The following is a 25,675-nucleotide window of genomic DNA, read 5'->3' as shown; positions in this document are numbered from 1 at the left end:
TGAGGTATAAACATCTCAGAAATCAATGAAGTAAATGTTTCTCCATTTCAGGAAAGACTACTCAGGAGAATACACCATCTACTTAATACCTTGTACAGTGCAGCCCACACAGTCATGGGTTGATCCAGGAGACAAGCCTTTACCATGCACTGCGCATGCTCCAGAAAAGTAAGATCTTTATCTCATTCATAACTTCAACCAACATGCTTATTTAAAAGGAAAAAAAAAGAGGGACTCTGTTCATGTATTTATTGTTGTACAGGAGTAGAAAAACTAAAGAAGTTTGCCCCTTCACTCCCTCCCTCTCTGCATTGATAAGGGAGGCTTAAAAAGGACTATACTTACTGTCATCTCAATGCAATTACTTGGTTCCATGAAGTCTTAAGAGAGAGACTTTGACTGTGTGTGTGTGTATGTGCCTTCAGGTCACCTGTCAACTTATGGTGACCCCATGAATTTCATAGGGTTTTTAAAGAAAGGAATGCTCAGAAGTGGTTTTGCCAGTTGTTTCCTCTGAAATACAGCCTACAGCACCTGGTATTCATTGATAGTCACCCATCCATGTACTAACCAGGGCTGACCCTGCTTAACTTTGAATATCAGATGTGACCACTATACCACACTGAATCCTAGGAAATGAAAAAACAAACAAATCTTAGTTCATTTGTTCATTCCGTCAAATGACAAGAGAAAATGCAAGTTATTTAAAAGATGTGGGGATATATTAATTCTTCTTTCAAGGTTTAGGAATATTACAGTTCTTGAGCTATATAATGTCCTTTTCCATGTTACAGGAGGAAATGTTGGCACAGTCATCTTGCCATTGGTACGTCCATTTGGCTCAGATTAAACAAAGCCTTTGACAATATTCCCGCAAGTGTATCTTGCCGGCAGCCTGATATAGCTCATGAAACGCCAATACTGCAGGGGCTAACAAGAGGCTTAGAGTTGTGATCTTTGGGTCACAGCCTTTCCTTTGTGCTGTGCTTCCAAAAGCGCTTGAAGCATCTCTTTGGTTTACTTCCAAAGGCACAGCAGATGCTTGATGCTGGTACACTAACACTGAAATCAAAAGGGTGAACGGGGAGGAGAAAAATCTGTCAAGAGTTTAGAATCTTCACAGCGGGTCTTTTGTTTCCTAAAAGGTGTAATAATGATGAAAGCTGTATTTTTAGTTGTCTTAAGACATCTAATAAGAGAGCCAACTGATGGAGTGAATACCAGGTTTTGATTCCCAGCTCAGCCATGAAACCCAGACCTTGGGCAAGTCACATGCTTTCAACCACAGGGAAAGGCAATAGCAAACCTCCTCTGAACAAATCTTGCCACGAAAACCCCATGATAGGTTCACTTTAGGATTGCCATAAGTTGGAAACTACTTGAAGGCACACAACAACAATGTTCCTCTGCATTTTTATCATTTCACTATATATATCATAGTTCATAGAATCGGAAGAGTCCCCAAGGGCCATCCAGTCCAACCCCATTCTGCCATGCAGGAACTCACAATCAAAGCATTCCCAACAGATGGCCATCCAGCCTCTGTTTAAAGACCTCCAAAGAAAGAGACACCACCACACACAGTTGATTGGAAAGGCCTGCAGAAAAGAAGATAATGCTTAGCAAAGTAGAAGGTAGTAGGAAAAGAGGATGTCCGCATTCCAGATGGATAGACTCAATCAAGGAAGCCACAGCCCTGAGTCTGCAACTCCTGAGCAGGGTGGCTGAAGACAGGTGACTTGGAGGTTTCTCCTCCATAGAATTGTCATGGGCTGAAGTCAACTTGAAGGCAATTAACAACAGCAACAATATGTAGAGTGATTTTGTAGCACCTTTGAGACTAACTGAAAGAAAGCAGTTGGCAAGGTGCTACAAGATCTCTGTGCATACTGATTCCACAGACTAACACATCAACAGCAACAACGTCACACTTATTTTTTGTATCTTGCACTGGTGTTCTAGCTGGTATTGTTTATCAGTAGAATGTATCTGTAATTATTATTATTATTATTATTATTATTATTATTATTATTTGTATCCTGCCTCTCCCTGTGTCTGTGTATTTGTGATGGAAAGCTTACCACATGTTCTGCATCTAAGCAGACTTTTTCTTCATCATGTCTCCATCTTACTTAGAATCTACTTTATGTTCACTTTCTGACTTTTTCTCTTCACTCCTATGTCCAACAGTTCCCTTATAATCCTAAACAGCTATGAGCAGACATAATACCAAGCGTATACAGTATTTGCTGCCTCTTTGGCAATGGATCCACCAGCCACTCTTAAGACAGGTGGGGGCCTCCAGATGTAATTGGAGTATAATGCCCATCATTCCAAACATTTGGCATGCTGGTTGGGGATGATGGGAATTGAAGTCAACAAATTGCGAGCCACAGCTTCTCCAACCCCTTCCATAAAAATATGTTTTCTTTTTTCTTTCCCCCCTGACACCATTCTGTATAAAGGATGGTTCCATGCTACTCATCTTAGGTTGCTAATTGCCCTTTTAATGGAAGCCAGCATAGAGTTGCAAGGGTGGGAGGAACGAGGCCAGTATAAATGCATGCCTGAGGCTCTTTGGTGTGATTCTGAAAGTGTTTTATTGGTCATCTGTTTTTATTTGCTTTATTCCCCCTTTAGATTTTTGATCCCAATTGCCTTTCAGCAAACTAACAGGCCAGTGCCTGTTGTATATTCCCTGAATACTGAGTTTCAGCTCTGCAATAATGAGAAAGTGTTTTTGATGGACCCAACTAAATCAGAAATGTCAATGGCAGAGATGGACTACAAAGGAGCTTTTTCAAAAGGTATGATTTGTGTTTCCTTGTTGGATTGGCATACTCTTAAACAAGTGTACCGTTACCTGCAACAGAATGGCAAAAGGCACCAGATAGGGTGATATAATGTTTGCTGAACTGATATGCTTGTAGATTGAATTGCATTGTAAAAGCAATGGAACTTGAGTTGCTGGAGCCTACTGCTCTCCTAGCACCAGATTTATAGCAGGACAGCTCTCATATAGTGACGGAATAATGAGAAAGTCCTTGTTGTCCTCCAGGTGAAGCATATGTGTTGGGAGGTTGGGGTATTTGTAGCTGTAGTTCTTGGGGATGTTTACTGTATTTTCCAGCATATAAGACGACTTTTTAACCCTTTTAAATCTTGTAAAAAGTTGGGGGTCGTCTTATACACCGGGTTAAGCCCTGCCTGCTCAGGCTGCAAGAGAGCCTCACAGCCCGGCACGCGCACCCAACTTGTTCCGCAGCCTGGCGTGTTCACCACCGGCCTCCTCCCACCTTCCAGGCCTCCTGAGGCCCTCTGAAGCCGGCACACGCCTGGCCTGCTACTGCTTTCCCAGGCTTCCAAGAAGGCCCAGGCCTCCACAGAGGCCACAAGGGAGCCCTGTAGCCCAGTGCGTGCACTCGGCCTGCTCCACGGCCCGGTGTGTTCGCCGCCAGCCTCCTCCCACCTTCCAGGCCTTCACAGAGGCCCCCTGAAGCCAGCACGCACCCGGCCTGCTCCCAGATTCCCAGGCCTCCATATTGGAAGAGGGGTAGTCTTATATGGCGAGTATATCCCAAACTCTATATTTCAAATGGAAAAGTTGGGGGTCATCTTATACGCCCAGTCGCTTTATACGCCAGAAAATACGGTAGATATCCAAACGAAGTTTCTGTGATTTCAGATTGTTTCCTGACAGTTCCTAGTATGTGTTGTAGCATTTTATTCCCATACTCAAGTGGATTTCTTTTTTATTCCAACACATATGAGAATATTTTGGGGTTTCCCCCCACTTTTCCTCTTTTTCTTTTATTTATCTTTTTTAGCATTATAGTGCTATAGTGCATCAGTGAAATGGCACTTTTGCACTATAACTGTGTAACTCTAAGAAAAGAAGAACAAAATTCAGAGAGAAAATTTACCCTTCAATCCATAGGTCCATCTCAGCAAACCAATGTCTTAAGTTTTGAAATAGAATGGGGTAAGATCGCTATAGCAAATTTTAAATAGATTAATTCTGTCAATCTCATAACAGTGGAACTGAAAATTATAGATTTCGTTCTGTGTGTGTATTTTTTTTCTAATTAATTATAGTAAAAGATAAGTATTGGATAGCCAAATTCTAACATTAATTTAATATCTGGTAGGAAGGAAGTCATTTTGTTGTTTTGTTGTTAATTGTTTGTTATGTAAAATAGGTTAGGTGTTGAATGGAGGATAGATAGATGTTATGCTGTTAGTTGTAGTTCTGAGGTTTTAGTCTTTGTGAATTTGTGTATTTGTTAGTTCTATGTTATATCTGTAATATGTATATATTGGTATTAGTATTGATGTTCTTTATGTTGTTTTATATAATAAAATTAAAAATTAAAAAAAATCCATAGGTCCATCTCAGCAAACCAAGGTCCCAGGTTTAGCAAAACGTTAAAAGAGCCTAGTCCAGATTCAAGAAATCACTTTGACCAGCCTACAAAAAGAATGGAACAAATAGACATGGAGATGATAACAACTGGCAAAACATAAGACTCTATATTGTGAGAACTCTCACTTCTCTAGATCCATCTGAAAAAGCCCTTTACGTTCAGGCAGATCTACTCAGCTCAAATTGCTTTAGGCGGCCTGCAGAGGTCCAAATTCATTCATGCAATTAATTGAGTTAGTTTAAAATTTTATATACTACAGAGAGGATTTCAGAGTGGTGTGTTCAAAAAATTGAAATTCAATAGAAGAAAGCTTTAATCTAAATATGCACAATGCAGTGGAAAGGCTTAAAACTATATCAACCAACATTAAAGCAATATATATTCAAATTTTAAAATATAATGTAATATCTGTGCAAATGAAAATGTTTTTCTTTGGCACCATGAATATGAATAAGAATACAGTGGAGGCAGTAAATGAACTTCTCATAGGAGGGCAATTGAAAGTAGAGGAGTCTCTGTGAAAAAGACCCTCTCTTTTGAAGATTAAGTATATAGTTGACCCTTCACATTTGCAGGGTTCACAGGACCCTGCAGAAGTGGAAAAACCATGAATATCTCTAGTCACTGAGGCAATGGTCTCTAGTGCTGGATCAAGAACAACCCCAAGCTATATCTGCACCTTCAGACAAGATACTACCAGACTAACACAGCTATGTTTTTAAGTTCTGTCTCATCTGAAACTTACTGAACACCAATTTCCTGCACTCAGGAAGCACCAATCCATAGTGCCTCCATGTTGCTAGAAAGCAGATTCAATTTAATGGCCAGCATCCAGCCCAATGGTTAAGGACTTCCATAGGTTCATTTGAATCTGATAACAAAGAAAACTAGAGAAACAAAATTTATTCTGAATACTGTAATTCCTTTTCTTTGCATCCATTTTATTGATTTAAAAAACCCAACATTGACAGCTTATATCATCCTCACTCTTGTGTATTTCCTTTCTTCAGGTCAAATCCTATATGGCCGGGTCATGTGGCATCCTGAACAAAACCTCAACTCAGCCTACAAACTGCAGCTGGAAAAGGTGTACCTCTGTACTGGGAAGGATGGCTATGTGCCCTTTTTTGACCCAACGGGGACCATCTATAATGAGGGACCACAATATGGTTGCATCCAACCAAGCAAACACCTAAAGCACAGATTTCTGCTGCTGGTATGTGCTGTAGTTTAAGCTTCCTTGACAGAGGCTTTGCACTGTGGATCCCTTGGACTTGGGATGGATATGGACAGCCATTGCAGCATATATTTGACAGAAACTGGGAGGTTTCAAACATTGCTTTTTTTTGGTATTACAACTCTCACAGTACACCGGGCAGCTAGCTGGAGGACTCTGACAGTTGCAGTAACTTTTCAAGCTCTGAACAAGATGATAAGAACGTTTTAGAGAAGGATTGGGCAGCCTTGTTGTTCCTGAAAACTGCATGACAGTGCTGGGCACGGCCAAAGACAGCCAACAGGCACCATGATATCCTGATCATCTGTTCTATCACAAATATATAAGCATGGATATGTCCACACATACACACATTTCCCCCTCTCCTGTATTCCCCTCCCATATATACCCACATCCCTTTCCCACATACAGCCGCATGCGCACACACATTCTCCCTTATCTCATTATGCCCCTCCTCCAACATATAATAAGTTTTTTTATTGTGCTGGTATGCCCCTCCTTCCCGTTCCTGAGCTAAATAACATTTTCTGCTGTGCCACTGAGCTGGGAAATAAGGAAAGATATGCAGTTTAAATGAAGAGAATGATACACTTGCTGCTGTTCCTCCATCCCAATCCTCTCCAGCCATCCTGCCAAAAAGCTACAGTAGTTTCTGCTGTAATGCATGCTTTAACAATGTGAATTGGCAATAGCATGAATAGTTAATAGAGGACTAGTATTTGCAAAACACAAACTCTTAATTGGCTATAGTGTAATTCCATCTTGGGTATTCAAAATTGGTGTCTCTCCATATCTCAGCTGTTAAGTAGCAACCCAACTTCCCTTCTTCTTAGCCATCTAGTTCACCAGCCACATGGGTTTGAGAAGTGAGGGACTGAAGTGAGGTGGATGAGAGCATTTGCAAACCAGGGGTGATATTTTAAGCCAGGACAGGAGTGAGTGAGGTAGATGGAAGGAGGGTTTTTTTTTTCAAGGGATGAAATTTTAAGCTAGGACATAAGTGAGTGGATGGAAGGAGAGGAAGGGAGGGAGCTTTAAAAGGGATGAAATTTGAAACCAGTACAGGAATGAGTGAGGTGGTTGAAAGAAAGGGTGGGAGCATTTACAAGGAATTATATTTTAAATCAGAACTGAAGTGAGATGGATAGAAGAATAGGAAAGGGAGCATTTGCACAGATATGTGTGCAGGAGATAAGACAGCAAGAAAATCCTCAAATTCTGTTCTTAATCATGGGCTGCTTTCTTGACAATGCAGGACCGGAATCAACCAGAAGTGACTGACAAATATTTCCATGATGTTCCTTTTGATGCCTGCTTTGCTTCTGAGTTGCCAGATTTGTACCTGGTCAGCAGCATGCCTGGAGTGGATGGCTTCACAATGAAAGTGGATGCACTGTATAAGGTGGGTAGGATACCAGTTAACATCTACATTACAATTCATTATTTTAACATGCTGTACATTGGTGATACAGTGGAAGCCAGGATTCTCTTGCTGCCCATTGCTGTGAGGAAGTGGCTCCAGTCCCCCTGTGTTTTGATTTCATGCCTCTTTTTGAATAGGTGGAAGCTGGGCACCAGTGGTATCTTCAAGTGATCTACGTTATTGGTCCAGAGACCATCGCAGGGCCCCGGGTGCCACGTTCTCTCATACACCAGCTAAAGCGCAGCCGGCGAGATCTTGTGGACCATAGGAGTGGTTTGATCCTGGATGACTCCTTGATCTATGACAACGAAGGCGATCAAGTCAAGAATGGCACTAATATGAAGTTTCTCAATCTGGATCAGCAAGAGGCTGTCTCCGCTGCCTCTCTCTCTCAGACCGGGGCTTCGATTGGCAGTGCCTTTGCCGCTGTCATGCTTCTCTTCCTTGTGCTCTTAGTCACTTGCTTTGTCACCCGGAAATGTCGGAAGCACAGGAAAAAGAAAAAGGCTGCGAAAGACATCCCAGAGCAATACCCTCTCAATACCAAAGTGGAAGCAGCCAAGAAGAGCTCAGAGAAGATGGAGAAGAATATAAACAGACAGTACTGCACTGTGAAGAACCTGAACATCCTCTGTGAAAATGAAGGAGCCTTCAAAGTCAAGGGGGTAAAAGTCAAGCAAGTGAACTTGGAAGTGAAAGTTCACAACAATTTACATGATGGAACAGAGGTTTAATGGCCTGTGCACATTTTCTGGGTAGGGTGGTCAAATCTTTTTATTAATTGTAAAAAGGAGGGGGGAAGAAAGGAACTTCTATAAAAAATTTTTTTTTAAAAAAAACCATCCTGGTATTTTTATAACAATTTTGTGGGAAAAGGGAAGAATTATACCTTCGGGGGGTTTGTTTGTTTGTTTGTTTGCCTGAGTGGTGAACAAACAATATATCTCTGCATGCTTCCACTCCACAACGGAGCTACCTCATTGAAAGCAGAACTGTGTGAGGTTCCCAAGAGAGGAAGTGTTGACTGACACCTCTTGCATTCCGTTTGCCCAGGTTCTGGGGCTCCAAATCTCTTCTGTTCTCCATCTGCTGTATTCTTGTTTTCATCAAAAGTAATAAAGGTGCCACAAGTGAATGAAGCTTCCTCAGAGACAGGAGAAAAGTGCAATGTATTCTGTAGAATAGCAACTTTCACCTTGGGCAGGGTTCTGCAAGAGGTTACTAGGGGTGCTGCGAGGTATTGTGCTGTGGGGGGGAACATTATTTCTGAGCTATAGATATAAGAATTTTTATCCAGGGATTCCCTGAGACCTGAAAACCAGGGTTCCTCTGTGGTTAAAAGGAAAACCTGTGGAACAATGTTTCCCCCCACGTTTAGCTATTGCACGATGGGAGTGTCCTTTAGCAGACCCTTTTGGAGTAGTTATGTTGGGCCTATTTTTGGTGCAACATCGGCATGCTTGGATGAAAGTGAAGCATGATATAGCACAAAGGGAAGCAAAATGCAATCAAATTATTTCTCTTTCAGCCAATTCATATGTGATCCAGTTAAACTCATCCAATTAACTCAAGAGCATGCCAGTTACCTACCAGACCATGCTCACACTGAAAGTGCAGATTTTTTAAATTCAGTAATGTGTGTCACTCCCGATGTCATGGGATTACAACTACATTTTGTTGCTGTTGTTGTTGTTGTTTTTGTGTGTCTTCACATCATTTCTGACTTATGGGGACCCTAAGGTGAACCTATTACAGGGTTTTCTTAGCAAAATTTATTCAGAATGGGTTTGCCTTTGCCTTCCTCTGAGGCTGAGAGAACGTGACTTTCCTAATGTCACCTAGTGAGTTTCCATGGCTGAGTGGGTATTTGCACCCTGGTCTCCAGAGTTGTACTCGAGTGCTCAAATGACTGACTCTTCTCACTATTGTCTACGCTGGTTAGAGTTGACTGAAGATGCAGTATCTGGAGGGCACATCTTCCCTGGGCCAGACACAGGCGGCAAGATAAACTGGTGCTGAGATATCCACAATGGCACTGCTTTAAAAAAGGGTGTAATTTCCATAACTGAAATCTTAATGCCCTCAAATATATCACCCACGTAGAGTCAGGAGATCACACAAATGTTACTTCCACAACTGGAGGTCTAGCCCCGGGCTCTCAGTCACTTCCACCACAGCTGCTTTCCTCCTGAGACAAAAGTCCAGTCAATTGTGTTCATCAAGCGATTACTGCAGATAAATGACAGGTGGGCTAGCTGTATGTTGGTTATAATAGATCACTTTTAAAATGTACGGCTTTAATCATTGGGAGTCAATTAATCAAGTCCTTACCTTTTTCAAGTGATTTATTGTCCTCTCAACAGATTATGTGAACTGGCCAAAAGAGAAAAAAGACATAAATTCTTCTTGCTATTCACTGTAAGAGTTCCACTTTGGAAGATCTACCATCACAAACACTGAGCACTGGAACAAAATCAACCTCCCCCCCCCTTTTTTTTTTTTTAACATGAATGCTGATTCAGAATATATTCCTTTTAAGAATTTCTAAACAAAAAAACTTTGGTGCCAAAAATGTTGCATAATTCAGTTTATAATATCTGGGTCTTACACTGTCAGCACAATTTCAAGTCCACAAAGCACATAAGATGCACTCGGAGATGTGTTGCAGGAGTGCCTCTTGGGCCATGTACTTTAGGGCATAATCTCCACCAGACTGTATTGTGGTGCCATGTGAGTTCAAGTGCTTGACTCAAGACAGTTAACGTGCTCATCATTTTATGCATTGGACATTAACATTTTCTGGGTCGATGTTGGCATACCTGATTACTCTTGAGAGCATTCGGATGCTTCTTGATATCACAGAGATCATTGTCCAAACAACTTAATGAGATTTATTCAGGTTGAGGTTATCCACAATTTAGGGCATTCACAAGCATGGTCCAATTTGCCAAATTTGACAAAGTCCATGAAAACTATAAAGCTGGCTTGCCCAACTTGATGCCTTCCAGATGTGTTGGACTACAATTCCCATAACCTCTGATGGCTGTGCTTGCTGGAGCAATGGAGGTAGCAGTTAAAAGCATCTGAAGGCTGGGGAAGGCAGTTAACCATATGAGTAGTGGCTGTGTGAATTAGCTTTTATTTCATGATAAAGTTAAGGTCCCATCTCAAAAGAAGTTATCACTCACACCCGATGCTAACAGTGCCTTGAGCTTCTCCCATGAGGATTGTGTGCCTATCATTAGTGCAGAACAGAATGTGTGTGTGCAGGGGGGGGGGCATTTATAAAGGAAATGAATTGTTGCCACTAATTCATTGACATTACATGTGATTTGTATTATGTATCTTTTTTTTAAAAAAAAATCTAAAACCTCGTGATTTAATCCATTTCCGTTGCTAATTCTCTGCTCTCTTTTGTTGTTGTGTATTGTGTGTTCACAGTCCAGGATCTTGTGTTAAATGAAATGTATAACACATTGCCTTTGAGCAAAAATGAGATTCTAAAACCATTGCTACCTACCTGGCCTCATATGGTTTTATTTAGTGCTGTATGCTTTTAAACTGGTCCCTTGTTAAGTAGAAATATAGATCTCTTCCACCTGAGTGCTTTCAGACTTCTGTCACTGAATGATCAATGCTGAAAAGATGGGGAGGTTTGGTGTGTGTGTGTGTTTAACAGAACATGCTTACTTCAAAATAGAGCTCTGTAATCACTGAACTGTATGTTTTGAACTCATGTAGAGTGCTCTCTTGATGCATTCAACTGAGTTAGCCAGTCTGCACACATCCAAATAAATGCATAAGTGGGCTGGCTCTTTCCACTGAAATGTATGGAGAAGTAATTTGATGAAGGGAGCCTTGGAGCTTTCATGCTCAAAACAGATTTTTAGTTTAGGACGACTGTATTCACCTTTAGTGCCTAAATAATGCCAATGTTACTTTTCAAATAAGTTCCATTGATAAGGGTCTTTTTTCATAGTAAGCTTAAATAGTATCAATTTGGACATAACCTAAAAATTTGAGCAGTAAGAGATGAGCAACTAATTGTGACTATTGAAGCCAGAGTCATCTGGTTTCAGAAACATTGGGTGCAATTCTGTAACTGTGTGGTGTTAGTTACTTCTTTTTTATCTGCTGCAAAATAGTTACAACAAACTGACTGATTTAAAGACAGTTAGAAAGCTAACAGACTATAGTGGACCCCTCCACCTGGCCCAGATTAATATCTTATCTGCAGATGTTTGATGGAAAGCACTGAAGACCTGAAAACAATTACTTACCTCATTTGAGTCACACAATTGCTTTTTTCTATTTTGATCACAGATAGTATTGCTTTAGATATGCCTGTTTATTCTCAATCTCTGTGTTCTGTCATTTGTAATCTTGCAATTAACTTAGAATTTTAAAAATCTTGAGATATTGTATAAGATCTAGTACAATGTCATAGACCAAATCCGTAATGTGCAGCTCCAGTGTACGCAACCGGCCCACAGGTGTGGGCTGTCTTTATTCAACTAAATAAAGATACAGGTGTGGGATGTCTTTATTCAACTAAATCATATGTTCATGAGATGCTGCCTTCCACTGGTGTGAAGTAAGGCAACCCTTTTGAAAGAAATCTGGGCATGCATCAAAATATCAAAATGGTTGAATTTGTCAGTCATGAAAATTGGTGTGGCACAGTCAACATGGGTTAGAATTGCTGCTCAGCCACCACACTCATTGGTTGATCTTGGGCAAGTCATAGTCTTTCAGACTGACCCATCTCAAAGAATGAAATAACACCAGTGAATGGCATCTGGAGTTCTGTGGAAGCAAAATGAAAATGTTATAGATACATAATGTCCAAAATCCTTATGATGTCTTACGCATGCATAGGTTCCCCTGCAGAAGTGGTTGAATATTTTTGTCCTATGCTGAATGGCCCAAGGTTGCAGCACATAGGTGTGCATGTACATTGTTCATGGATGTGCACAATTCCACATGCACAGCATCATAATTCACTAAGGAAGGTGGTGTTGCACAACCACCGCCTAACTCTGTGAACATAAAGTTACACTCCATTTACTCAATGTAGAACCTTGGCCAGCATCTATTGGGTCACATAGTAGTAAACTTGTACTGAAAAAATTAGTAACAGAGTGCTGACACACTTCATGTCTGCATAGGTAGAATTATACAGAAACCATGAAAGAGCCACCTCAGTGGTGCAAACGGCTATAATCTGCACTGATGTTGTATAAATTATTATTATAATGTTATAAATAATGGTTATAATATTATAGAAGCAAGAGACCATGAAGTATACATTTGTTGTTGTGTGCCTTCAAGTCGTTTCGGATGGCCCTAAAGTGAACCTATCACAGGGTTTTCTGAGGCTGAGAGTGTGTGACTTGTGCAAGATGGGTTTCCATAGCTGAGTGGAGAATCGAACCTTGGCCTCCAGAGTTGTAGTCCATTGCTGAAACCATAATACATATGTTCTCTTCATTGGACAACTGTTGGCACATGGATGTTCAATATTTCTGTGCTGCAAATGTTAACACAAGTGAGATATTGGTAGACATTCAGGTTCTGCCTTTTATATATGTGTGTATAATTATAATGTTCCTCTGGTTTTTGCCTCTATTGTCCATTCCAAGAAAGTATCTTTGGTTGCTCTGAGTCAAACTCCCTTGGTGCTGTCAACCTGTTACCTTGAATCTCACCATTTTATATATTTTGGAGCATCTATTTGTTATAGAGTGAATGGTTGTTATTTCCATTTTGCTCTTTGGTTGTTGCTGTTGCTAATAAACAAGCTTTGGTTACTTTTCACAGGAAGCTGCCTTTCTGTTTGATCCAGTTTTGTTCAACATTTGAAGAACTCAAGTGTAGTGTAGTGGGATAGATATCATCAGATCTGCCTTTTAGATTTGACAGACAAAAAGAGCAACACTTGCACATACTGCTAACTAGAAATTTTGCTTTCTTCCAAATTTTGCTTTTATCCCAGATATGAAGAGATCTGTGGGCTTGGGTGAGTCAATTCTGTCCCATTTACACAGCCGAAATTCCATAGATACAACTTTTCCTAGCATGGAGAGGCTCTATACTGACTAGAATGCTCTTCTACTGAAATAACAGGAGATCTCTGGATGGTGGAAGATGCCATTGGTAGACATCATGACCAACATGAGATGTATGGTGATATAATAATGGGTACATTTGAGTGTAGACGAAGGCCATATAGAGGGATTTGAAGACAAGGAAGCAAACTTTGGGAAAGATCTGGGACCAGAGAGGAAGTCAATGTAGGTATTTTGGGGAGCAACATCTCCCAAAATCAAGGTGAAGAGCAAAGCAGGATGGATAGAGTAGGACCTAAGGTGAGATAAATGGAAGCCTAGCGTGGGAAAGACTGCAAGAATCTAGTTAAACAAGGGAAGGGCATGGTTTTTACCAAAGGAGAGAGGGGAAATGATGTTACCAAAATGATGTTACCAATAACAAGATACAGTCGGCCCTCTATATCCATGGATTCTTTATTCAATCACCCACAGTATACACATACACACACACACACACACACACACTATATATATATATATATATATATATATATATATATATATATATGCACACATGCACATACACAGAATATATATAAAAATATATATTGTAAATTCCAAAAAGCAAGCCTTGATTTTGCTATTTCATATAAGGGACACAATTTTACTATTTAATGGTACTTGAGCATCCATGGATTTTGGTACCCACGGGGAGTTCTGGAACCAAGATCCCAACAAATAAGTTAACTTCCTGCTCTAGTGTTGCCAGACTGAAGTGTACACCATTAAACTGTCCTTGATAGTTTGGATAGGAAGAAACATTTACTCAGATTGTATACTGCATTTGATGAGATGTTAAGATTTTCCAACACTATATATTTATAAAAACATGAAAACAATTCCTATCCACTGTATATATATTTTTGTAAACAAATCCACAATATCTTTTCTCAAAAGCAAAGCAGGGACAGACCATCCATCTCCCAGTTGTTATTTACCAAGAAGGGAGAAAAATAGCAACAGTATATACCATGTATATCAAAAAATAGACTTTGCAGCTCCTTTATATATTCCAAGTTGCTTTTGCCTCCCCCTTCCCCCCCAGTGAACTCAATGCAGCCTAACATGGTTCACCTGCTCCCTTTTTTATCCACTGGAAACTCCTAGAAGGAATGGCTTGGGGAGTTGCGAACCTTTAGCTTGAGAAAGAAAAGACTGAGAGGCGACGTGAGAGCCATCATGAAATTTATTATTATTATTATTATTATTATTATTATTATTATTATTAAGCTTTATTTATACCACGCTGTACATTTACACAGCACTGTACATACAATGAAAAGAGATAAAAAATAAACCTACATATGGTGGAGATTCTACGAAAGTAATTAAATACAATACATAGTAATACATGTTAACATTCAAAGAGTGAAATGTAGCAGACAACCAATTAAAATCACGAAATGGTCAAAGAGTGTCATGCCAGAGATGGAGGGAGCTTGTTTTGTGCTCTCCTTCTTGGGAGGCCTTTCAGCAGAGGTCAGATGAGCCTCTTTCCACTCAGCCTGGAAGATCTAGGGAGAGGCTTGTCTGCCTGGGGCTGTGGCTTGGGCTCCAGTTCCGGGAAGGGAGGGCCAGGGGAAAGTGGCCTGCCTCACCCAGCCATCCTCTCTCCGCCTCCAGAGCCGGAGCCAGAACCAGAGCAAGGAAGGCGCAGCCCAACTTTCCCCGCTGCTGCAAGTGGGGCGAATCCGATTGCGCGGCCAAGTCAGCAGGTAAGGCAGGCAGGCAGCCGCGGGATCCCCCTTTGGATGGCTAGCCAGGCTCCCAAGAGGGGCAGGATCTCTCCCCACCCCTCGCCACCCAGCCAGCTGGCAAGGATGCTCTGCCCAGAGGTTGCCCATAGCCCCCTTTGGCAGCAGGGAGGGGGGAAACACCCTATAATCCAGGGATCCCCAGCTTTTTTGTGGCCCACACCCCTAAAGACATGGTTACATTCATGTCCCCCCCCCCTTTTTTTTTTTTTTACAAAAGGAATGACACATCTGTAGAGGATAAAGGTCCACAGCACACAGAGATACTCCAGTTTGAGACCCCTTAAACTGCCCTGGCTCAGTGCTAAGGAATCCTGGGAATTGTAGTCCATTGCGGCACCTGAACTCACTGACAGAGGAGGCTCAACGTCTCCCAAAACTACAGCTCCCAGGATTCCCTAGCATTGAGCCAGGGCAGTTAATAAAAAGTTCTCAAACTGGATGTTTTTTCTGCAGGGTGTTTTGGACTAAGTCTCCTTTCTCCCTGTGGAACCACAAACGGAGCCTCCTGCTGCAAAGGAGCCAAGGGAACCTTAACAATAATGAGTTTTAACTCCTGTGAATCTGAGTTGGGCCACGAAGCCTGGCATTTATTCAGACAAGATTTGGAAAGAATGGGTCCCAGGTGTCAACAGAAGCATCAAGGCCTTTCTTTGCTTCTGCTTCCATTTCATGATTTTGGTCAAAATGGGGATTCAGATGATTCCTAGATTTTGCTATGACTGACAGAAGAAAGCCGAATCCAGATTTATGCTAATGTCTTTGCTGCACCCCCTGAAATGCCAACTCACGTTGGGAACCCCCCAGTTTGAAACAACTGAGGGTGTGTCTACTCCAGAGAAATAGTGCGGTTGACACCACTTTCAACACTTGCTCCATGCTACAGAACCCTGGGATTTGTAGTTTTATGAGCTTTCTTGAGCCTCCTCTGCCAAAGAGGGCCAAGGCCTCATTTGTGTGCCTTAAGTTGCTTCCAGCTCATGGCCACCTGAAGGTGAACCTGTCATGGGGCTTTCTGGGCATTGCCATCCTCTGAGGCTGAGAGCCTGTGTCTTGCCCAGGGCCACCCAGTGGGTTTCATGACTGAGTGGGGATTCGAACCCTGTTCTCCAGAGTCATAGTTCAAGAAATCTGAACTCCATTTCAGGGGCTATCAATGGAGCTTCATGTTTACCGAGGAGCCCAAAGATCCTAAGCAAACAAGTGTGAGTGGATGTGGAATGTGAACCAGCACTCAGGGCTATATAGTTTGTTCAGGTATTCCGTTCCTAGATTGTACTTAGCAGCGTAGGCGGTTTCAGCCCCTCGCCTAGATATTGTTTTTTTGCTCCATAAATCAAACTGGCAGCCTTATAGATCCCTGAGGTAGGCCCACATTTAAAGAGATGGTTCTGTACCTTTATTGGCATGCCTTTCTTCATGAGGAATAGTTCAAGAACTGCTAAGGCTTTTCTTGTGTTTCTCTTTCCATCGCTTCAGGATGGGTGGGGAGACTTTTTTTCCCCTCCAAGAACGAAACCTCTGCGTTTTAAAACTTGGCTTGCTTGTGCCAAGCAAACACCCATTTTTAGGATCTGAGTCAAGATTCCTTTCCTGTCTTGCATATTTTTGCTCAGACAGTTTCCAGGGAGTTGCATTCTTCAGAGCGAGGTTCTCCTGGGTGGGAGAAGGTAGAATTAGGTATGTATATTTCCCTCTGTTTCTAATCTCCCTGAGCCTTTGGCTGAAACCAGAATGAGAAGTGAATGGCAAACAAAGGCTGCTGAATAACATTTGATGGATCCCTTAAAAGGGGGAGGTGAACCATGAGGTTAGCTGTTGGGGAAGGACTGCATGATCCATTCTCCACACACAAAGAAGCTGGTGCATGATTAGAAATACTAGTTGGCAGCAAATTGGAATTTGCTGTTGCATCTGAATTCTGGTAGCATAGGGAGCATCTACACTTCCCAAACTTTGGTGCTCCAGATGTTTCAAATTTCAACGCCCAGTAGCCCCCAGGAATTTTGGGAGCTGAAGTGCCAAACATCTGGGTGACCAAAGTTTGGGAACCACTGATCTACTTTGTAGAAATGATGCCATTTGATCCCACTTTAAGTGCTGTAGCTCCATCCTATGGAATCTTGGGATTGTCGTTTTACAGGGTCTTTAACCTTCTTCTGCCCAGAGTGCTGGTGCCTCGTGAACCTACAACTGCCAGGATTCTGTTGGATGGAGACATGACAGTTAGAGTGGTGCCAAGTTGCATTATTTCTACAGTGTGCGTACAGTATTTTAATTTTCAAATCTGGATCTGAAACTACAGTTTGAGAGAGCTTGGGAAAGTTCATAGCAACTCAGTTGTTCGTCAAGTAGGTTCTTGGAACAATTGAATTTATGGATGTTACAATTATAAAATGCACTCAGAGTCTTATTAATGTCTAATTAATTTTTCCAATTTTTTTGGCAGAGTTTTGCTGAGAAGAGGCAACTATGGCGGCTTCTGTTTGGGTAAGTGATGTTGTGAAGCCTATGCACAATTGGTATGTGGCAGTGTGCATAATGAAGAAGGCCCTTTATTCGAGTCTGTGTGTAGATTTTAACATGCTTGGGTTGACACATCTCCAGGAGATGTATTTGGAGTAAACACTGCAGCATGCCATGTTGAATGCCAAGTATATATGCTTACCTGGCATTGGATCTACCTGTAAGTAGGCTTTCCAGTTATCCAGGAATCTTCCTTTACCTGCAGTTCCTGTGCTGCTATTTGCAACCGCCAAAATTCTGGTGAACTTTCAAGATTGACATCAACTTTCATGAACAAGAGTCCACTTCATCAGAGGCATGATAACTTAAGTTGGCACATGTGCACAATTAGTGCTAGGTAAGCACATATAGAGTTCCAGGAATTAAGGAGCTGGAAGCAGTGAATTTAGAAGGAATTTCAATGTAAAAAATATAGAGTGACAGCTACATTAAAGGACGTTGCTGTGTTAGTCTGCAAAAACCAGTGTGCAAAGGGATCTTGTAGCATCTTTGAGACTGACTGAAAGGGAGTGGTTGGTAGCATGACCTTTCATAGACGGGAGTCTACTTCCTCAAATGCATCTGAGTTCATACTACCAGCTTCTTTCTTTCAGTTCTCTTTGAAAGTGCTACAAGACCCCTTTGCAGTTACATTAAAGTGTCATGTATGTGTGTAAATTGATTCTGTTAAACCATTTGCAAAACTGTTACGATGACAATATAAGTATCCTGGGATTGATAAATCGATTGAATACTGTTGCATGATTTAAAACAAACAAAAAACCATCCTGATCTTGATTCAGGACTAATGTGATAGGGCTAAACTTCTTGATAAATTGTAATTCAGTGGTTTTGTATTGGCGTTTCCCCACACTGAGGAACTGGGGAAGCGACAGGTTAACATCCTTATACAATCACTTGGGGAGACGTTTCACCCTTTTCTCTCACACAGGGGTGGTCTGAGGGTATTAAGACTTCTTTTTAGCATGACTATGTGAATACTCTCACTCACGCATTTCGGTTTTGTTGTTCACGCTGTTTTTTACATTGGAACCACATCTCTGCGAGTTTGGTTGCTCACACATGTCAGCACTCCAATAAAGATAGAATAGATGATGCAGAAGTATTTGAAACATGTTCAAGGCTGCAGAGGTTTATCCTAGTTTATCCCAGGTCTATTCACATCAGTTATTCACACAGCTGACAATGTGAATCTTTTAGGAAAACTCAGGGGAAAAAATAAGTTATCCCAGGTTAAGTGGGGTCTTTGGCAGCCCCACAAAACTTACTCAGGTGCATTCAAAATGTATGTGAACAACAGAGATTCATCCCACAGTCTACCAGGATTATTTTCACTGTCTGAATAACCTCTCAAGAGTTTTCATTATTTGTTCAGCAAAGAAATCACTTTGCCTTCTCTCCAGTTTCTATCCAGTTTGTCACCAGGAACTTTGAAGTAATACCTTACTAGTATACATTACAATACATGGTATTACCTGTGATGCATTACTTTGTGATGGGTATGAAATGTTTGAGAGAGTCATTTGGGGAACTTCTCTTTTCAGACTTTAGGCCATCTTCTTCCAGCCTTGGTTGGATTTTTATTTTAAAAAAGCCCATAGAGTAACTCACGAGAGTTGTAGAAATTGCAATGAAAATTGCAACAGTTTTTGGAAGAGCTACTATTTATGTTCTGATGGTTCCTTCAGTGCCTTTTCTAGGCTATAATCTAAAAATAAGGTCAACATAACAAAAACAAAGTTTGTTTCTCTGTCTTTATGATACTGTTTGGTCTCAGCTTCAGAGGAAGGCAGTGGCAAACCCCCTCTGAATAAATCTTGCCACGAAACTCCCATGATAGGTTTGCCTTAGGGTCATCATAAATTGGAAACAACCTGAAGGCAAACAGCAACAACAATTGGTATGAATATTTTGTGATGATTTCTTTTTTCCACCTTAAATGTGTTAGTCAGCTTTCGGCCCAGAGTAATGGATGGATTAAAATGTTAGGAAACTGAAGTTTTAAAACAAAACATTAGATGACAGTCCTACTACTCATCCCTCCCTCCCTCCCTCCCTCCATTCATACACTCATTCATATTTACATACAGTAATTTTTTATTGCACTTTCCATGCCTTAACAGGAGTGCTGAAGTTATCTTGCCAATGAGTCACTGCCTATACTACAGGGGATAATGCTATCCACTTTAATTCTGTAGTTTGCTAACTAACATTTTTCTTTCAAAGAGGAGAGAATAAGGTCCTTAAAACAACCTGAATTCATTTTCAGGGAAGTTGCTGTATTTCCGGGGTGAGTGGGGCAACACGCAAAGAGTGATGTAAAAATGCCATCATGTTTTGGTTTAAAGATTAAATATAATTAAGCCTAAGAAGAGGCATTTCATTTTTTTAGAATGGGGTGGCTGGGGGTGGAATGAACACCCGTATACAAGCTGGGACACATCCAACAATAGTGTCATGCAAAAGTGAGCATGATCATCCAAGAAATACCAGAGGGCCAGATTGAAACTCCAGATTTGGCTCCAGGGGCTGAATTTCTCCACCCCTTTTTTAAAACTAGGAAGAGTGTGTTTTTCTCCTAGGAGATGTCCCTTATGCAGCTGGATACATTGTAATAAATGCTTCCTGGTCATCCTAGCTCTCTGTTTGGTAACTACTGACTTGGAAGAAATGCAAGCATTATCTCCCAGAATGATGGGACATCAAGCCCACAGCTTCCCTTGCTACAGCATTCCATCATTGCCCTCTAGCATCTGATGTAGGGTGCATCTATAATGTAGAAATAATGCAGTTTGACACCATTTTAACTGCCAGGGCTTCATCCTACAGAATCCTGGGATTTATAGTTTTGGGAGGCACCAGCATTCTTTGGCAGAGGAGGCTCAAGACCTTAAAGTGGCACCAAACTGCATTATTTCTTCAGTGCGGATGCACCTGTAGTGTTATTCTAGAGCAACAGTTCTCAACCTGTGCTCCAAGGAGCCCTTAGGACTCCACATACACACTTCCCAGGTCCTCCGAGGCAACTCCAGGAAAATGAAAGAAATAAAAATGGAATGAAATTAAAGAATAAGAATATATTCTTATATATATTCCTAAACACCATTAACTTGTAAGGCCTAGGGTAGGCTTCTTAGGGGCTCCACCAAAGAAATAAGGGCTCAGCGAGTCAAAAAGGTTAGGAACCCATGTTCTATAGCATTGCCTAAAATTCAAAATGGAGATTTTCAGGCCCAGCTGCCAAACATGAAAAATCTGGGGCAGAGATCTGCAGTTTTAGGCGCTGCTCTTGCTTTGGTGTTTCATGTGATCCCAGATTCTGATGCCCAACCTGATCAAGTTATGTTGGTTGTGCAGGATGTACAAGGAAACAGTCTCTTTAAAGATCCCTAACTGCAGATGAGGGGGGAAAGTGACCAGAAAAATTGTCCAGATCTTCAGAATCCTAGAGGAGGATTTTTGTTGTTGTTGTTTTAAGAAAATATATTTATTTAACATTAATGTAAACACACATATAGACAAACATATAATTATAACACACACATTACTTAAATAATTACATATACCTACAAACATTATTATCTCTAATTTCAATATTATTCTTTATCTGAATATAAACTATATATATTTTAGAAAATATATTTATTAAATATTAATACAAATACACATCTAGACAAATAAACATATAATCATAACACACACATAACTTAATTTTTTGCATATACATACAAACCTTACTATCTCTAGTTTCAGTATTGTTCTTTATCTAAATATAAACTATGTTATCTAAATATAAACTATAATGGTGTTTAGAATGCTGTTGTGGCATGTTGCAATTTTACTTCACATTTGCGTACAGTGCATACTATATGAGTTGGCCAGGTGCTGTAAATAAAATTCAAGTGCATACTATGAAGGGTATGAAGCTGCTGGGCAGATACTGATTGGTAGTAGGTAGTAATTTGCATTATGACTTGCAATTCTTGCTGGGTTACTTGCCTTTTTGCTATCTTTTTGACCAGTATGTGACAACATAATCAGATATCATAAAAAGGCAACTGATCTATAGTGCTTCTCACATGGAATTCTCTCTCTCATACAAACATACAACCCCCAAAACTTCTCCCAGACTAAGGGGAGATTATCACATCAGGGCCAATTCAGCAATAATCATGGTAATGAAAGCGAACGCAACAGTAGCGTTATAGTGCTCGGTGTTTTTGCACAATCGTGCAATTGCACGATAATTGCAACATAAATACCAAATAATATTGTGATTGCATTCTGCACACATCCATGAATGAATCATTAATACACCAAAATTTATTGTTTCACACATGTGCCATTTTGGCCCTAGGGCGCATGTCTACAAATCATGTTTCCATCTTGCAGGGAATACAATAAAACACAATACAATAAAATTTATTACTTCACCACATTATTTTAATCCAGTGTAAACAAAATCATGCCCCATATCTCAAAATTAGACTGAAATGCACTACAAACCAATCCTGGCAATGAGAATGGGTTGCCTCCATTGCAATGCAGTCTGCGTAAATGTGCCTGGTTGCTTTCCCAGTAGCGTGAATGAAGTGCAATTTACTTTCACACCCTCGCAGTCGCACTTCATTCGCGCTATTGAGGGGCCATGCACAGGACTTCCTCATAAATGGTTTGTTGCAGGAACATTCCAGGTTCTTCACAGGAGAAGTCATGGATGAGTGCGACATCGCCTGAAAATATTCAGCCAGACTGCATGATTATGCTGGGATTATGCCTTTCACTCCTGATTTTTTTCCCTGTCTGAAAATCTCCAGCAGTGAGGGGGGGAGGGGGGAGGGCATTGCTCCCCTAAGTAAGAATGCTGCCCCCCTTGATATTTTTCTTCAGTCCTCAAATTTCTTGCATTGCAATTACATAAAACCTCCATTCAGCATTTAGAAATACTGAACAGCTTAGGCAAAGAAAAGGGGCATGTAAAGTTACAAAGGGAATGCAAACACAGGAAATATTTGCTGTGTTCAAGTGTGAATGATTTTTAGTGTCTCTGCAGGGCTAGAAATATTGAGATTGAGGGAAAATTATATTTTAGGGAGGCATAATTCTTGTTGGGGAGCAATGCCCTCATTCTCTCCCACACACCCCTGAGTAACCTTTCTGCCTGGAGTTCCCAGCATTTGAAAAGCAAAACGGCTGAGACAGTTTACTCCGCTGAGAAAACAGGAAGCAGATGGGTGGAAAACTGTAGCTCATGTCTTCATTGAGCAAACAGCCTTTTGAAGCCAGCAAATACTGGAGGTTTGTTTGTGGAAGGCCCAGAGTCACACCCTTATGGTAAGCCTCTGATTCACTGGCTAGCTGACTTCAAATGCATTTCTGAACTGTTACGGCAGAAAGTCGATTCTAGTCTTCGTATTAGTATGTGTGTGTCTAACTTTTACTAAAATTACCGTTGACAAAAATGTCCCAGTTTCTTTTTCCTCTTCCCACTTTCTCCCTTTGTGCTGAACCTACTACTTTTGCTGCAAATTGAGCGCGAAGGGTAAAAGTAGTTTATACTCAGCAGAGGAGAGAGGAAAAGAGGGGTCTGAATCCTGCCCTTCCCAGTGGACCTAGGAAAAAGCAAACTGCTGCACCATCTCCTACCTTGTATGTTTTTCTCAATAACCATGTTCTGATGTTGTTTGGCCACCAATAACTTGATTTTCATCTGTGAAATTGTGGAGGGTATACGAGTACAAATGCAATATAAGGATGAATGCTAAAATCAACAAAAACACACCATTACATTTGCAGGGAAGGAGTACAGTGGGCCCTTGTTATCTGCTGGGGTTTGGTTCTAGTGAATAAAAAATGGTTCTAGTGAATAAAAAAAATCTGTAGATAAGGAGGGCTGACTGTATATCCTCTGCTGAAGGGTAAGCCAAAAGGAAACAGTAAAAGATCAATTTTAATGAAATGTAGTGACTGATTGGGAGTTTGTCTTTAGTATATTAGCATATTTTATTTTAGCATTTTATAGTGTTGTGTTTTATTGTTGATTTAAAATTATATATGTTTAATGTTCCAAAGGGCCACATAAATAAACATTATTGTTAAATGCATTATTTCAAATGTGACCGTGAAAAGCAAAGGGGCAGTGCTTATGTTCTTAACAATGCACAGTGCTGCACCCAACATGCATGGAGATAGGGACCATCCCAGGAATGTGCAAGCTGTGTATATCTTTTGTTATTGCCAACAGTGGTTGCATTTGAGCATGTTCAGAACTCACAATTTCAGGTTGTGGGTTGTGGGATATTCAAGCCAATCCCTTTTGTCTTTTAAAGATACTATCAACATTCCTGAAAGGCTGACATCATACAAGCTCCCTCTTTTTCTTTTTCTCCACACCCAAGTGAACTTTCCTCTCCCTCTTTAAGGGGAGGAAAAGACAAGGAGGCAAATTTATATTGGCAGGTTTGTTTTACGATATTAATAAACTGACACTTTTGTGATCATCTCATAATTGGCAAAGTGGATTATGCTCTTCTATTTGTCTAATCATTGCTAACAGCTTGCTCAGCGAGTCTATCTTTATTTGCTGCCCCAGATCCTTTCAACAGGAGATGCTGGAGAGTGAACCCCTGAGACCTTTGACATGTGCAAAGCATGTGCTCTGCTTCTGAGTTATAGACCCAAGCCCCAATCCTGTTAATGTTATACTCAGTGGGCTTCTTAAACTCAACCAAAAGTGAATTTCCTGAATAATGTGACATTGACTTTCCATCATTCATGTTCTTTCTCTCTTTCCCCCTCTTTGCTTTTTTAGGTTGGCAGTAGAGGGACAATACGGGATTACCCTGGTTTTAATGCATCAAGAGATGCCGAGGCAGTTCGGAAAGCAATCAGGGGAATAGGTAAATATTTTCCATTGCCTTTCCTGGTTCAGCAAGGATGATAGGGCAGAGGAGCTGTTTATGAGCTCTTATTCTCAAAGGATTATTGTGCAAACATGAATTTCTACCTCTGGGCCTTTACTTTGGCACAGAGCTTGCTCTATCTTTAGGTACAGTTAAATGGCTGCAGCCTCTGGCATTTTCTCGGGTGTCATGAAATGGCAGCATAAATGGCTTGTTATTTAATTTTAACTACAAGGAATGGGGACAGATGCTTGTAGCATTTTTGTTTAGAGTCAAAATAACTTAGCTTTGGGTATTGTGTACCTGGAGCTAGGACCTTACCTAAGGCAGCAAACTATTGAGCCTGCCCTGCTTTGGCTTCCCAGTGTTTCACCAACCCCCATGGTTTGGATAACAACATAATAATGTCTGAAGCATTTCTTCTCAGTTTTCCATGTATGTTAGAGGTTGTAAGGGGCAAAAAGACTTCCTGGCACTCAGAATTTGGCCTGTGTTATAACTTTTAAAAATGAGTGACACTCTCAGCACCCTGAATGGAGACACAGGGTGAGACTCCCTTATCCAAAATGCTTGGGACCAAAAGTGTTTTGTATTTTGGAATATTTGCATATGCATAATGAGATATCTTGGAGATAGGACCCAAATCTAAACATGAAATTCATTGATGTTACATTTTCACATTGTACACATAGCCTGAAGATAATTTTATATATAATAATTTTGGTGATGGTCGTAAAAGTGTTTTTTGTCATGCTGGAACAATCTGTTTGACAAAAGGCACGCTTTTACTATCATCTCCCTCAGGAAGAAAACTGAAGTGCTATGGCATCATATGGTGAGGCACGGGAGAAAGCCACTGCTTTTTACTTTCCATTTCAGCCTTTTCTTCTCATGCAGTAAGGCTTCATGTTTTGGGGTCTCTCTCTAGGTTGTTTAAAACCTATGAGAGGCCTTTGGTTTTCCAAGCAGAAAGTAAACAGAAACTCAACTCAGCTTTTCTATTCAAGGTCTGATTTACATCCTGGTTGCCGGGGGAAGGAAACGTGACACCCAAGGGGCAGGATAATAATAATAGCTAATAATACCAATAACAATATATTAAATTGAGAATTCTTTGGATTTTTAAAAAAGTGCTGGGTGCCCTTGGGTTCCTTCAAAATGCCTGTAAGGGGCTACATGTGGCTGACAGGCCTCACTTTCTCCACCCCTGTATTAAAGAATGTGAGAAAATAAGAGGAAATGAGTGTGTGTGGGCAGGGGACAGAAAAATGTGTGAGTGTGTGAGAGAGCATTGAATGG

General features: G+C 40.8%; 2 protein-coding genes across 7 annotated transcripts in view; both read left to right on the top strand.

The window, feature by feature from the left end:
- Positions 1–12,899, top strand: part of FRAS1 (Fraser extracellular matrix complex subunit 1) — a 318,860-nt gene extending 305,961 nt beyond the window's left edge. For all 4 annotated transcript variants that reach the window (XM_089526272.1, XM_089526273.1, XM_089526271.1 and 1 more), the window contains 5 exons: positions 52–168; positions 2,641–2,807; positions 5,435–5,640; positions 6,917–7,063; positions 7,222–12,899. In XM_089526272.1, coding sequence (XP_089382398.1) covers positions 52–168; positions 2,641–2,807; positions 5,435–5,640; positions 6,917–7,063; positions 7,222–7,818 — 1,234 coding nt within the window. In that variant the 3' untranslated portion in view covers positions 7,819–12,899. The remainder of the gene's footprint in view (positions 1–51; positions 169–2,640; positions 2,808–5,434; positions 5,641–6,916; positions 7,064–7,221) is intronic.
- A 1,907-nt stretch (positions 12,900–14,806) lies between these two features.
- The window catches only part of LOC149313207 (annexin A3-like), a 28,171-nt gene continuing 17,302 nt past the window's right edge, over positions 14,807–25,675 (top strand). Inside the window, exons 1-3 of one of the 3 annotated variants that reach the window (XM_089526268.1) lie at positions 14,807–14,909; positions 17,398–17,438; positions 24,286–24,373. In XM_089526268.1, the coding sequence (XP_089382394.1) occupies positions 17,421–17,438; positions 24,286–24,373 (106 nt within the window). In that variant the 5' untranslated portion in view covers positions 14,807–14,909; positions 17,398–17,420. Of the gene's footprint in view, positions 14,910–16,594; positions 16,629–16,735; positions 16,759–17,397; positions 17,439–24,285; positions 24,374–25,675 lie in introns of those variants that run through there. The other 2 variants (XM_089526269.1, XM_089526270.1) reach the window with 2 other exon arrangements.

The sequence above is a fragment of the Sceloporus occidentalis genome, unplaced genomic scaffold (genome assembly GCF_023333645.1).
Source record: "Sceloporus occidentalis isolate IW3139 unplaced genomic scaffold, rSceOcc1.0.p SCAF_5, whole genome shotgun sequence".
Classification (NCBI taxonomy): Eukaryota; Metazoa; Chordata; class Lepidosauria; order Squamata; family Phrynosomatidae; genus Sceloporus; species Sceloporus occidentalis.
Note: the sequence above shows the minus strand (reverse complement) of the source record. Positions and strands in the feature narration are given on the sequence as shown.